The sequence below is a fragment of the Chiloscyllium plagiosum genome, unplaced genomic scaffold (genome assembly GCF_037043375.1).
Source record: "Chiloscyllium plagiosum isolate Xiang-an unplaced genomic scaffold, Cpla_swu_hap1 HiC_scaffold_20, whole genome shotgun sequence".
NCBI lineage: Eukaryota > Metazoa > Chordata > Chondrichthyes > Orectolobiformes > Hemiscylliidae > Chiloscyllium > Chiloscyllium plagiosum.
The window spans coordinates 15121021-15136766 of NW_028270158.1; the positions used below are offsets into that span (position 1 = coordinate 15121021).

A 15746-nucleotide genomic window follows, 5' to 3' on the forward strand; every position below is an offset into this window, starting at 1 on the left:
CAAATGCAGCTGCAAATAATTTGCAAACCAGTCAGAGAGTAAGCAGACTGCACTGTCCTCATTCTGCACCAATAGGAAAAAAGTGGAGAACAGGACATGTCCAAGTGAAATCCCATTTATTACGTTAAGGATTGATACCAATAATAAACACCAAAATATTGCTCAAGATATTAGTAATGGGGGAACCAGAATAAAGCTTTATCTTAATATTAGTGATTGAAGATGAGCATACACAGTATGAAAACAAATGCCCACAACTATTCACTAACTCAAATCTCCCTTTTTAAATCAAAATATTAAAAAATACAGTTCTACAGTATTGTAGCATTCCTTAAAAAGGGATCATTACTTTTCCTGAAAGGATCATCTCCTTCTAAAAGGAAAAGCACTTCCAACGGGAAGGACCAACAGCAGCAGACAGATACATGGGAACACCATTTGATGCAAGTTCTCGAAGCCATTCACCATTCTGACTTGGGAAATATGTCACCTTTCCTTCAGCATTAGAGCTGAAATCCTGGAATGCCCTCCCCAATAGCAAGGCAATCTACGGCATATAGACTGCAACACGCAAGGCAGCAACTCAGCACCATCTTCAACAGCAATCAGAGATCAGCAATAGATGGTGAACAGCCAGCAATGTCCACATCCCATGAACGAACCACCCTTGTGCAACTTAAACTACTATTCAAAAGATAGAAAGACAAGGTATTAGATATTTACTGGACCTACCATATCAGTACCATATACGGGGGATGTCATTTTTATTTCCCAGAAGTGCTGACCTTCACTCATTTCCTTATCTCCACGAATTGCTGCTGTTCCACAACTGTAATCCATGTGAAAGTTCACTTCTCTGTTCTCGCAGCTCAGCAGTGTCGCAGAGGACTTGGTAGAATCATCCCACATCCACTCAAAATCTGCAGAGATTTTTTAAAAATTAGTTTTTTTCAAATTCTCACTCGTCACATTGTACACACATTTTAAATGCTTGTTGGTGGAGATAAACCAATACACTGTCCAAACAAATTTGGACTTGTCACATTTGTTTCAAGTAGTTTAGCACACTGGAGATAAATACTTTATTCTTAAATGAACAATTATTTGAATATTCTGATATCACCTGTCAATCAATTTGGAAAACCTGCAATGTCTGCACCTCAAATACTAGTCCTTCAAGTGGAGGTTACTCAGCTTCAGCGTGCAAAGCCAGAGTATATATAATATGCAGTTAAAGACTATTACAAAATGGTGGCATCATGGGCCCACCAATAGCATTCATGATCTGTCAGATGGCTGGCAGCAACCTGTTGGCTCTAGTCTTGTATGGTTTGGATTTCAGCTCTAAAATGGTCACTAGAACAGAGGGATTAAATTACATCTTGAGACCAAATCACCCATGATTCTCCATTCAGTCCATTTGATCAGATCTAGCATTAAAAGTCAAAATTCAAGTACTGTTCACAATAGCACCACAAATTCTTTAAACAAAGTGCAAACCTTACTGAGAACAGCTATGCCAGTCTATTGCAACCTAATTTTCATCAAGTTGACTGCTGCACTTCAAATTTGTATTTAATACTGAGACACTGTCAGAAATGGGGATTGCAAATTTAATAATTTGCCAGTGAACTATTTTAAAACCTTGATGTATGCCATATGGAATTCTGAGAAGAGCCAGTGATAAAGCATTGCACCAGGATTAAACAATTATATGATCCTTTTATATTCCCCCCCCCTGCTCCCCCTCCCCCTGCTCCACTTAAACTGTTGTTGCATTACACTGCTATCAAATCCCTCAAACAAGAGTGTAATTTTTATTCATCCTTACATTCATCCTCCTCTCCACAGTGACAATCCTTCATGCGATGGAAGCTACGCATACCACCACAATATCGGGTATCACTTTGACTCGCACAGTCACAGTACGACTCTCCCGTCACAGGTAATGCTGTTGGGATTGACGGTGGCAAATGGAATTCTGGCTCAGAATCAGAGTCACTGTGCTTTAAGGAATGAAATAACACATGACAAAGTTACCAATTTCTGGAATTAAAAATTTATTCTTTCATGGTGTAAAGACTAATTTTTTTGTAGTGTGAACTTAACTGGAAAAAGATGCTTTAAATTAAGTTAAGAGACTGTGGAAGATGTGGCAGTTTTAAGTAAGAATTACTAGGGCTTATTTGACAAGGTTGTCTTCAACACCGATTAGCTTTTCCAGCCGAGATTAGCGGCATTCAGGAATACTCAGTACACCTAATAAATTCTTGATTGGTTCCCAAGATAGTGGCAGCAACTATATTTGTGCAATGCAGCAGAAACATCCAGACTTTCAGGGAGAAAACATCGCCTCCTTTATCAATTCAGAAAAAATCCAGAGCAGATTTGCTCTCTGCAAATACCCTTCTTAAAAAAGGGAGAAGAAAGAAAACAAAATCACCTTCAAAGACACTGATGGGGAAAATCCTTAATGGGAGACTTAGATTCGGTGTTCACAACCTCTCACCCACAGTCAAAAAGACTCCAGGAACTCCAGTTAACCATCTAATGGATTCTGTAATTTAGACTTGAGCCAGAATTGTGCTGTACTGTGTCTGGTCTCAAGTGAGGTTTTTTAAAAAAATGGTTCAAGTCATTGAAAGTTAACTACTAGCAATTTTGTAGTCTGTTTAAATTCAAATCTGTTTGCAATAAATAGCTATTTTCTCGTTAAGCACAGACATCTGGTGAGTGCTCTTTTAACCTGGTTTCCACAATCAGGTAAACTATCCCAAGTTTCCAGTTTAATTAAATCTTTACACAATTGCAACAAGTCTAAGAACATGGAACCTGCTTTCCAGTGCACTATCCCAAGTGAGTCATGACATCAGAATATTTACTTGTTAACCCAGTATTTACTGCTCAGCCCTAATTGGAAGTGGCAAGCTGCCTTCTTGAAGGAGGTGTAGGCACACCAATTTTGATACTGCATAAATAAATCTTCTTACAGGGTTTTGCAATTAGAAGATTGAGAATTCAAACAATAGAATTTGTCCTTTTGAATTTAAAACTAAAAATTGAAATTAACCCCCTACGAACCCCCTCACTTACTTTTACTGCTAAAGAGCCAGTGAGAAAAGATTGTTCTTAAAACTGGACACAAGGCTCCAGCTATTTACTTACAAAACAACTAAACACATTAATTCAAGCACTGCAAAAGGAGCAAAGATTTGCACTTTACTGCAGGAACTCTTGGCCAGCTCATGCATCAACTATAAACAAACATAATCCAGACTTGCCCAACTCAGACTAAATAATTAAACTTTAGGTAGATTGTAATCAGCTTATGCTTTTGGGAAAAAAGGATTATGCTCAATTTCACTGGTTAACATTTTTTTCCCCATTGAGTCATGCCCAATATATTAAAGAAAAATAAACAAGTTTGGGACTCAAATGTGAAAATATATTCTGAAAAATTAGCAATAAGAAATGCAGAGCATTATAAAGATGCTGGAAATCCAGAGTAAAGGAAAATAAAATCAGAAAAGGCTGGAGAAGTCCAAACAGGTAGTACCTGCACAGATGAACGTTAACATTTCACATTAGTTACATTTGATTAGCTTCGGTTCAGAGATGGCTTTCATTTAAAAAAGGGGAGAAGATTTACCAACTTGAAACATCACCTGTTACGCACCAATAATATGCCTGATTATGGTACTCCCAGGATTTTGTTGTTAAAATTGCCAAGTTATTTTAAGTGGTGGGATTCTGACAGCTTCAATTTCAAAGCATATTTACATTACGCAACAGTTTATTATTTTGATACTCATCCTTTGCAAGTGAACAAAAAATATATTTCCATAGCTTCAACTGAAACCAAGTGATTAAGTTTCTAGTCTATAAAGCAAGTTTAGTCTTGAAACTGTCTTTAATATATCAAACCAAATATAAAAGTGTCTTGCTATCGAAATTGTAGAACTATCACTGGTCACAGAGACTTAAAACACTGCTATTGAACTGAAATAAGTTTCAGAGTTGAAAGTGACTGAACGCTCAATTAAAAAGCAACTGAATCCAGATGAAAAGGCCTTTATTACATGTTTGATTTTATTTAGCACTTTAAATTTAGCTTTAGGATTATGTAGGATATTACTTTAATCTATACAAAAAACAAAAGGCTAGTTTTAAGACAAAAGGTGTCTACTGTCACCAAATGATAGATCATTAGGTCACAAACTAGCAGATAGTGATTCCTGTCTGTACTGGGCTAATTGCAACAGGCTTCAGCCAAGAGGGATCTCATGTTTGGAAGGAAATTGACATGATTTTACTGATTTGTGGATTACCCAGTCTGTCAAATAGGTTAGCAGCAATTTTTTTTGAAATACCTACCTGACCATCTGAGTCATAGCCAGGACCAGGACCAACTGACCCATCAGGCATTACTACAGCCACAGCATCAGCATCTCGAATACCACTGTACACATACCGCCAGGCACGATTATTTCTGGTACGGCGAGACATGGTGCCCTTAAAACCTGCAGAGGAATATTTGTACAATAATGAGCCACTAAGGGGGACAGAATTAAAAATCTTAAGAACATTAGCCAGTTCTTAAAAACCTGTCCCCCGTTGATACTTGACAGCATACTTCATCTACAGAGCTTGAGGTAATTAAAAGGTAAAACTGTTAATTTGCAAAATATCGTTCATGTTTAAAACAGGTGCCACAAAACCCACTGTTGTAAAAATAGCAGAGGTGTGTTCTGAACAGGTCAAATTCCAGAATAAAATCTGGCTTGATCAATCAAGTTTCTTTAGTTCATTACCATGGCAGTTACTCACTGAAGATATTCACGAGGCTGCCAAGTATTTTGAAACAAGCAGTTTATTATAGGAAACAAAAAATAAAAAAACTATACGTGGAAGTCAATGAAGGACTTTCAAACAGCAAAAACAAAAAATAGATTCTTCCCAATGCTTCAGCACCAGTGACAAGAATTGTCACGACAAGTCCAAGTGCTTGTTCAGAACTGCCTCACTTAAATGAGGTTTGTATGGCACAGGACCTGACATTGCATCAGCCATGCCTCTTAACCATGCGGGGCCTTTACTATGGTTCCTACAACAAACCTTGTCCACTGAAGTGGTCTCTCTTAAAAAGTCTTATTTTCAACAAATGCCAGTTCATCGCGCCACGCTCCCCCCAACCTGCCTTCAAAGTTTGGACAGCTCTTTTTGCCAGACGATTGGCTGACAGATGGTATGGAGTTGTCCTTATATAAAGAGTACAATTTGACTTTAGGAAATACTCCAATTCCCTGCTGGTGAAACGATAGCCTGTCATCCGGGACCAATACATCTGGGAGCCCACATATTGCATATGATGCTGGCAGCTTTATTATCAACCCAGTGTTTGACAAATGAAAATTCTAACCATTTTGATAGGGCATGCCCAATGACAAGAAAGTTGCACCCATAAAAAGGATCACATGTGAACAGAGTCCAGGGTGTACTGATCATTCCCATAAATATGGGGGAAGCTGATGGTAAGTTCTTTTCGATTGTTGGTATTCTTGGCACTACTCCACCAGTTATGTCTGCACCCAATTCTGGTCATCATTTTCATTTTGGATAGTCCTTGATGACCCTGGAGGAACTCAGCCAATATGTGGCAGTATTTTAAAAAAAAAACTTGGGACAACCACACTTGCTCCCCATAATGGAATGCTGCCCTCTATTACGATCTGGTCTCTCTGGGTCCAGAGGGGTTTCCATTCCAGGTGCTTTGGCCCTTTAGTTTCCTCCATCACCACCAGCTGTTTTACTTTTACCAAGACTGGAACCTTTTGGGTCCAGTCGGATATGGTCAGAAACCAGAAGGGTGTCCGGAAGGTTTAAAATCAGAATGGACTCTTCCAGTGGTGGCACCATCAGAAGGCAGCTCGAGGCATCCCAGACGTTGTTCAAACTTGTAATGATAAACATTTAGAGAGTGTCCCTGCTGACCTTGACCTGAAACTATGGGCAGCAAGGTCTTGACCTCTGGATTAGTACTAGCAGGGGCCATGGCTTGTTACTATTACAGATGCAAATTTGTGAAAGTATTAGTGGAACTGCCTCAAAATGACCAAACTTTCCATCCTCATCTGGGCATACTTGTGCTCTGCATTAGCCAGAATCCAGAAGGCACATGGTATCAGCCATTCCTCTCTTTTGGGAGATCTTGGAGACTATACTATTCCAATTCTGTAAAGGGAGGCATTATATGTCAACATCAGATCTCGCTTGAAGTCAGAGTATGCCAACATCTTAGAAGATAGTTTCTTCAATTTCTTAAAGACTACATCATGGCTCAGACCTTTCCAAGGCTGAAACTTTTTCCACAGATATAAGGGTGCCAGGATGGAGGCCAGATTATGTATGAACTTCCCATTAAAAGACACACATACACACACACCTTTGATTGCACCTATTGGAAGATCATGAGGGTTACCTAAGTCTTGTTGACTCTGTAGTCCAAGTCAGTCACTTTGGATGCCTGGAACACACTTTCCCTTTTAAAGTCATATGCCTACCTTGGGGAGACATCTAGGGCCCAAGTTCTTTACATGCTGCTTATTGGTTTTTCCTGTTATTAGCAGGTCATCTAGATAAATTGTGATTCGGGGAAAGACCTTATAAAATTTTCTCCATTAGACACTGCCACTTTTTCAGCAGACAATGATACCACAAATAGCAGTCTGACGCTGGTACAAACTCTTATGGTTATTAATTGTAGTATACATCTGGGACTCAGCTAACCACAATTGCAGGTAAGCTGGACATGAGCCACACTTCTTGAAGGACAACCATCCTGCCAGCTTTGTGAATAAATCATCTATGCAAAGGATCAAGTGTTTATCCAACTGAGAGAAGCAATTTATCATTTAAGGTTTCACAAATTGGCATGACCAGTGCTATCCATTCTGCAAACTGGACTAGTTTGATGATTCCTTTACTTTCCAGCCTTCTGATTTTGGCCTCTACTTTTGCATGCAAGGTAAATGGCACTGGGTACGCCTTGCAGAATCATGGCACTGCTTCCTAGGCAACATGCAAGATAGCCTTGACACTTCATATTCCCAAGATATTCCTGAAAGTCTTCCAGGTAATTATGACTTCACTCAGCAGCCATTTTTTTGATCGAGAAGTGTTGCGCCAATCAAGGTGAATTTCTCAACCAAATTCACCCCATCAGGCTTTGGCCACAGCATTTTCATCAGTAGGTAACAGAACCAGCTGTATCTCATGAGACCAGAACTAAAGTTAACCTTGAGGTTTGGAGCCCAGAGCGAATTAAAGACTGGTTCTGCAATTACTGATACAGCTGTGCCAGTATCAACCTCCAATAGAACTGGGTGACCATTTAATCGGAATTTTGATTGTTTAACACAAATCAGAACCAATTTAAATTGTTCTGAACCAGCTGTAGGTGGACTTTCTAGGATGTGCACTCTCCTGAATAGTAGCCTAGGAGTTCTTACTCCATTTACATCTAGTAGGACTCTTTTGCTCTCAAGTCCACATACCAGCAGCAATTACAATCGCTTGCCAAGCCGGATCCTGAAGAAAGTTAACTGTTTGGTTAGGCTTGGCTTTGTTTTGGAGTTTTGCTGTGGGTTGACCCAGAATCCCTCTCTTCAGGATGTATCCCAAATGAGGCTATGCAATTGCCTTCACCCAAATCGTGTTCCCCCAAACTCAGACAGGTGACAGTATCAGAATATCCTGCAACTCAGCCAACCAGTTACCATATTTGCCAATGATAAAGCCAGTTGTAGTGCCTGTTTGAAGTCCAGTTGGACTACAGCTAGGTGATTTTGCATTATCCCACATACCAAATGGGGGTCAGTATCTTATTAAGGGTTAAGACAACATAGTGCCTCTGCCAGTCATTTTAACCTAGTCAGAAATCCTGATGCGGATTCCCCTGGTTCTCAAATCGCCAAGTAAAACCAATAGCATCTCAGAATTAGATGTGGCTTGGGGTCAAACATTTCATAACTAAATCTGTCAACTCTTGAAAGATTTCAGCATCTGGTGCCTCAAGAAAAGTTAACCTAATAAGTGAAAAAGCTGCAGGTTCACCAGCCGCTGCCAAGAGTATTATTTATTACTCTGCCTCAAATGTCATTTGCCCACATAAAAAAAAGCATATTCTTTCCACATTCTGGGCCCAGTCTTCGAAGGCAGGATCAAACAAGTCAAGCTTCCCAAATAATGGCATGATACCAGAAATGTTTACACCCAGCTCAGACTGGGGAGTGAACTTTTCCCCCCCAACAGCATGCATTTCTCGTTTCCACTAAAATAAACAGAGGCACGAATCCTGTCACTAAGCCACCCTTTCTTTACACAGGTCTTGGACACTGAGCCAGCTTTCTCAGGCAGTTCTTAGAAAACAGAATCTCTGACACTTCCTTTTTTTTCAAAAGAAAGAAATCAGAATCCCAGTGTGGAAACAGGCCATTTGGTGCTAACAGTCAGCACCAATCCTCCATAGACTAACCCACGCAGACCCATTCTCCTACCTTTTTTCCTCTACGTCTATCCCTAATGCACCTAACCTACATATTCCAGAACCAAATCACCTGACCTGCACATTCTTGGATTGTGGGAGGAAACCAGAGCATGCAAAGGAAACCCACAGACACAGGGAGGATGTGCAAACTCCACAATCGCCAGAGATTTGGATTGAACACTGGCCCCTGGTACTGAGAGGCAGCAATGCTAACCACTGAGCTACAACACTCCCGGTTATTTTTTTTTAAAAAACAGAACCTCTGACACTCTTGTTTATTTTTTTTCCCCTTTTTACCCCCACACTACTGCCAAACTGCGGTAGCGCGTATTTTTTCCCCAGCACCCACGTGTGCGCGCGCGCACAGGTGTGAGACACAGTGAAAGATACAAGGTGCACAAATCTTTATTCAAATTTCCAACACCAGGAAGAAAGGAAACACCCGAGTGGCCAGTGACAAGCAATGCCCTTCACATCAAAGGACAATGTTGTGTGATCAAACAGTGAAGGGGAGGGCAGGGATCAAATCAAAATAAGAGTTGGAGGGGGAAATAATGCACTCCACTCCCTGCGGCGCCCACCTCTCCCTGAATAGCTCAAGGGTGTTGGTGGTCACCACGTGTTCCTTTTCCAGAGACACCTGGGCTCTAACGTAAAATACTCCTGGTTATTTTTTTTAATTTTATTAAGCAATTACAAAACACTTTACTAAAAACAGTTAACATTTACAGCTGTATGGAACAGCAATTTTACAAGAGAGAGGAGCAGCAAAGCTAGGCCACAAACCCTACCGTTCAACCAGTTTACAGGGAAATGAGGACAAACCCCAAATCCCAGTTTCACATATGACAAGACAGTGACAATGACATTTGTACATAAAAAGCTAATCCAGTTACATAAACAGTGCATACAATACAGACCCAGCAAGCATCCGTCCCTCCCACCTTCCGACCACTCTATGGCAGCCCGCCCCTACCCACCTTCCAGCTCTCAGTCCACCCCATGCCCCTTCCAGTTCTTGGTCCGCCCTGACACACTCTTTCGACCATCTCTGGGGCAACCTGCCCAGACTGACAGTGCGGAGGACGGCTACCCACCTTCTGGCTCTCTGTCTGCCCCTGCGTACCATTGGGCGCTCACCCACCCCAATGCATCCTTCCGGCCAGTGGGCTAACCTGGCACACCTTCCGGCCACCTCTAGGACAGCCCGTCCCCTTCTCTGGGATGACTGCGTGCAGGGTAGCCCACAAATCTTCCGGATCTCAACCTGCCCCTACGCGCCTTCTGGCTCTCGGCTACCTTTTGACCACCTCTAGGACAGCCCATCCTGATCACCCCTTCTCGGGATGACAGCGCTCAGAATGGCCTACCCACTATCTGGCTCTCTGTCGACTGGCATCAGGGTGGCCTACCCACCCTCTGAACACTCCTGGTTATTTGAAAAAATTTTTTTTTTTCTCTACAAGGTGCACGAATCTTTATTCGAATTTCCACCACCAGGAAGAAGAAACACCCGAGTGGCCAGTGAATCTGTCAGCTGGGTTCACTGATTGGGATTATTAACCTTGTCCAATCAGGGAACCCAATCTAATGAGGTCCATCTGGCTGACTGCACTACAATCACCACACACTTTATCCATGGAAGTTGGCCTTGTCCAAGATGTGGTGAGACTGATGTTCAGCCAACCTCCAACTCAATACACTTCATAATTTGAGCTCACTGCCACCTTTAATTGCAATTTTTTCCGGTCCCTGTGTGCAAGGACACACCCACTTCAGGTCCTATTGCTTGCTTTCTTAGTGCCCATTCAATTTGAGATGACTTAGCATGCTGCTCAGTAACGTAGCTTTGTTCTTAAATTGACCATCAACTTCAGAATCACAGCTTGACTCACTTCATATAGAAGACCAAGCAAATTGTCAGTAGGGAACGGTCATGGTGCAGTAACAATGCTATTTTATACTAGACTGTCAATGTCACATGCCCAGCATTTGCCAGCTATCACCACAAACTGCACAAGCTTCAACTAAAGCAGCCAAGGATCCATCTAAATTGCCACTTGGGTGGGTCCTTATCCAGACTAGTATGCCAAAGCATACCTCAAGAGTTCCACACAGCAGAATAAACAATGACTGGAGAGAGAATGATGACGACCATGTTGGAAAGCCTAGCAAAAGATGAAGTATGGCCACTCTGGGGATGCTGCCACATCGTCAAATGCATGGTTTGTTCTCGTCCAGGATGGTGGCCATATCGGAGTGCTTTGTGATCAGAGTTCAGGGATCCATGTACTTCCAGCCCAGGAACTGGGTAATCCTCAAGTCAGTGTGGGGTTGGGGAGTCCATGCTATGTTGAATAAAAAGAAGAAATGCAAGTCTGAGAATGGGATAAGGACTGTGAAAGAGCAACTCCAAAACAAGAAAAGGCAGAATCCTGTAGAACACTGGAAGGCTTGGGAACTGCAGAACAGGTTTGCCGTAGTCACTACCACCCTGGCTCGAGTCTGGGAAACTGCAGGGGTTAGTGCATGAAAATGCAGTAGGCCACAGGCTGAGGGGGAAAATAATGTCAAATAGAAGAGGGCTGATTGAAATGCAAGGAACTTGACAGCTGAAGTGATTGACAGTGACAGTTTTAAAAAAGCAACTTGAAGATGGAGCAGATCTCAAGCTCAGGTGCAGCCTGCTATATTATCCTCAGGAGAAGCTGGATAGCATAGCATCTTCCACTCTGCACAAGGTAGAGGATGGAAAATAGCTGCCAGTGCAGTAGGTAGAGCAATTTTGTTTTGCCTGTGGGGGTACAGTTGGTTTGTTTGCAACAAGAGGTCCTTCAAAAGGATAATTCCCTTTAAATCACGCAGCTGTATGTAGTGATGGCACATGTGCAGCTCATGGATTAACAAATAGTGTACACAATAAATCTTGGGCACACTAATAATCATGACCATTTAATTCTTGCATTTCAGAAGTTTGCCAGTGATCACTTCTGCTCAAGTCTTACTTGGAATCACTGATTCTCAAGCATATTTTGAAGAGTCTATAGAGAGACAAGCCCTCAAAAGCTGGAAGGCAATGGCCTTGTCATCGAGAGAACCAGGTAATGTTCTGGGGATACAGGCTTGAATCTTGCCATGGCAGATGGTGGAATATGATTTCAAGGAGAAGCTTCAGCCAGAGAGTGGTGAATCTATGGAATTCACTGCCACAGAAGGAGATGAAGGCCAGGTCATTGAATGTATTTAAGACAGAGTTAGATAGGTTCTTGATTGTAAAGGGAAATCAAGGGTTACGGGAGAAAGTGGGAGAATAGAGTTGAGAAACCTATTAGCCTGATTGAATGGCAGAGCAGGCTTGATGGGCTGAATGTTCTAATTTCTGCTTCTATTTCTTATGGTCAGAAACTGCCATCCTTACCTGGTCTGGCCTATGTGTGACTCCAGAACTATAGCATTGTGGTTTACTCGTAACTGCCCTCTGGGATTGGCAATAAATGCTGGCCTAACCAGTGATGCCCTCATCCTGGGAATGAATAAAGAAATCCTCAGTGAACACTTACAAGGAAGAGCATGGGCTCTTGTAGTCAATGTTATTGCTTGGGTGAATTGGGGCATCCCAATGTTAGACCAACATGGCTTGTGTACTGTATATTTAGAGTATTTGAAGCCAGTGTATTGCAGTCTATGATAAAACCTCATTTGTTTGGTATAACTGCCCAGTAGTAGAAAGTGAAGACTGCAGATGCTAGGGATCAGAATCGAGAGAGTGGTGTTGGAAAAGTACAGCAGGTGAAAGTGGGTTCTGCAGATGCTAGAGATTAGAGTCAAGATTAGAGTAATGCTTGAAAAGCACAGGTCAGGCAGCATCAGAGGAGCAGGAAAAATCGAGATTTTGGACAAAAGCCCTTCAGAGTGAGGCTGGGAGCCTCGGGGGTAGAGAGATAAATGGGAGGGGGTGGGACTGGGGGAAGGTAGCTGAGAGTGCAATAGGTGGATGGAAGTGGGGGTGAAGGTAGTAGGTCAGAGAGGAGGGTGGAGCAGATAGGTGGGAAGGAAGATTGACAGGTGGGACTGGTCAGGAGGATGGTGCTGGCGTAAGGTGGCATCAGAGGCAGAAGCTGAGGTGTTCTTCCTTCAGGCATCGGATGGTGAGGGAGTGGCCTTGGAGGCAGCCCAGGACCTGCATGTCCTTGGCACAGTGGGAGAGGGAGTTGAAGTGTTCGACCACATGGCAGCAGGGTTGATTTGTATGATTGTCCCGGAGAAGTTCCCTGAAGCGCTCTGCAAGTAGGTGTCCGGTCTCCCCAATGTAGAGGAGACCGCATCGGGAGCGACAGATGCAGTAAATGACATGTGTGGAAGTGCAGGTGAAGCTTTGATGGACGTAGAAGGTTCCTTGGGCCTTGGACGGAGGTGAGGGGGGTAGGTGAGGGCGCAGGTTTTGCAATTCCTGCTGTGGCAGAGGAAGGTGCTCGGAGGGATGGATGTTAAGGGGCATGGATCTGACCAGGGAGTCGCAGGTCAGGCAGCATCCAACTGTGCTTTTCCAGCACCACACTCCTGCTGCTCAGATGCTACCTGACCTGCTGTGCTTTTCCAGCACCTCACGCTAACTGCCCAGAAATCACATTACAGAAGCTAAACTAAAATCAAATTTCTAGAGAAACTCAAATTTAGTAGCATCTGTGAGGAGAAAGTAGAGTTAAAGTTGAGTCCAGTTACACTTCAGAACTCGGCCCGTATTGTTTCAGACTCTCCCCTCATATAGGATGTGCATCATTCCTTTTGGAACGGTGAGTGCTTCTGCTGCTGTGCAAGTTCGACGAAGACAAAGAGGCAGGAGAAAAAGACCCAACAAAAACAATCGCAGCCTTCAGCGGAAAGTAGCCATAGAAGCTCATCCAAGAAGTGGAGAAGGAGAATCAGAACCTAATGTCCTCACTAATTTTCTCCAGGTGAAGACTGAGGATATGTCAGGGTAACAGAATAGATTGGTCCTGCTGCAGGACTCACACTAAAGGGGAAGGTGGGTACCCCATTCTAGCTTAAACTTTTCTAAAACTGGATCATTCCAAGGGTCCACCGAGGACCATGTAGAATATCCCAGTCTTCAACCCATAGATTTAAGATATAAAAGTAATATAGCAGAAATGATAACGGACTTGCTGGATTGAAGAGGATGTATCTATGCTGTACGACTATGACCTTCATCACCTCATGAAAAGATCAATGCTGCAATTTTGACAGTGGGATTTTCCAAGCATTGGTCATTTCCAAGTCTGAGGTACTGCAGAACTGTCTCTTTGAATGGCATATTATAATAGGAGGTAATTCATTAACAGGAACAGGCCCCACCTGATTAATGTGTAACTCCTCTGGTCATCACCTAACAACTTAAAAAGTTGTCTGTGCCACATATCTGAAAATGCCTATTTTTTTTTTTAACCACAAGCTTGTACCTCATTCCAAGGACTACATGTCACAAATAGATGGCTTTCAGAAGACTAGGGCTACCTTTTCTAAATATGGTAGATGATTCTCTTAACAAAACAATGAGGGAGAATGCAGAAAGAATGCAGCGCTTTCACTAGGACCATCAGAACAGAGGACAGGCCTATCAAGCTTAGTTTTGATTGCTGTGATAGGGTCTTCAGTATACTCCAGATGAAGTGTTGCATTCTGCACAAATGGAGCAAGGAGGGATATTACTTTGGCCAAGGAGCTGGAAGAGCAGCTTCAGAGGAAGACAAGATGACTGATTGGGAGGAACATCATTACAGCATAATTAAATACATAGTCCAGCACAAACCAGATAACCTATTTCACACCAGCATCCAAGAAATACAAATTGGGTGATGAAATCAAGTTTAAAAAAGTCCTTTTTGTTGCAAAAGCAAACAGTCAATAGTAGGAAAATGCAAACAGTCTTACTTTCCTGTTGTGTAATTAGTGTTTCTGCTAACAACTATGAAGTTTTGATAGCAACTTCATTCGAATTTGAACATTGTACACTTTGACAGATTATAGGAGAAGTAGTCGTCAGACAAGGTTTCAACATTGGATGGGCCAAGGAAAATTTGCTTGAGGATAATTCATTCATTAGTATGAAGAGAACACTCTGCACAGCTCTCTAGGGTCATTATCAGTTTCAGACAGCTAAATCATGCTTAAGTACATTTCATTCCAATTCTATACTGGAACAGCTGTCCTTAGCAAATTATTCTGGTGGGAAAATATATTGCATGAGGTAGAGTTTGAATGCTAGACTACTGGACATCACCCATCCATCCTTAAGTGTGCACTCACCTGTAAGACACTTTGGTAGAATGAACCTTTATATTCAGAGAAGTGTGCACTCAAATGATCATGTACTGACACATACACAAAGTAACCACACTGTTGGCCCTGATCCCTACTTGTGCCTATTACAAGACATTCAATGAGGAGACTGAGAGGGCAAAAAAGGTAAAGTGCTGTGTGTCTTGGCTGCAGTTATGAACTTTAGGGTTAAAAATGCCTAAAACCTGCTACTGTCCAGATGCTTCAAATAAAGCAAGCCTAAATATGAGCACAAACCCCCAAGTACCTTCCCCTTCAAGTGGAAAAGATTCAAAACCACACCCCCAGCTAGGGCTCCAAACAGTCCTTCTAGGTGAGACAGAGGTTCACTTTTCTCTCCTCCAGCCTAGTTTACAATATATGAATCTCCCAATGTGGTCTTCTCTACATCAGGGAGACCAAACGTAAAACCCAAGGCATGTTTTACCAAACATCTCAGCTGGGGCTGCAGGGGCTGACATGACCATAAAGCCAAAGTACAAAGGGATCTGGGAGTGCTAGTCAAGGATTCTCTAAAGGTAAACATGCAGGGTGAGTCCGCAATTAAGAAAGCAAATGCAACATTGTCATTTATCTCAAGAGGGTTGGAATATAAAAGCACCGTTGTGCTACTGAGACTTTATAAAGCTCTGGTTCGGCCCCATTTGGAGTACTGTGTCCAGTTTTGGTCCCCACACCTCAGGAAGGACATACTGGCACTGGAGCATGTCCAGCAGAGATTCACACAGATGATCCCTGGAATGGTAGGTCTAACATACGAGGAATGGCTGAGGATCCTGGGATTGTATTCATTGGAGTTTAGAAGATTAAGGGGTGATCTAATAGAAACTTACAAGATAATACATGGCTTGGAAAGGGTAGA

General features: G+C 42.4%; 1 protein-coding gene across 4 annotated transcripts in view; it reads right to left on the bottom strand.

The window, feature by feature from the left end:
* Positions 1-15746, bottom strand: part of LOC122560836 (SPRY domain-containing SOCS box protein 3-like) — a 31155-nt gene that overhangs the window by 3628 nt on the left and 11781 nt on the right. For all 4 annotated transcript variants that reach the window (XM_043711982.2, XM_087997689.1, XM_087997688.1 and 1 more), the window contains exons 3-5: positions 4375-4520; positions 1832-2006; positions 733-920 (exon numbers count right to left, since the gene is read on the bottom strand). In XM_043711982.2, the coding sequence (XP_043567917.1) occupies positions 733-920; positions 1832-2006; positions 4375-4506 (495 nt within the window). In that variant the 5' untranslated portion in view covers positions 4507-4520. The remainder of the gene's footprint in view (positions 1-732; positions 921-1831; positions 2007-4374; positions 4521-15746) is intronic.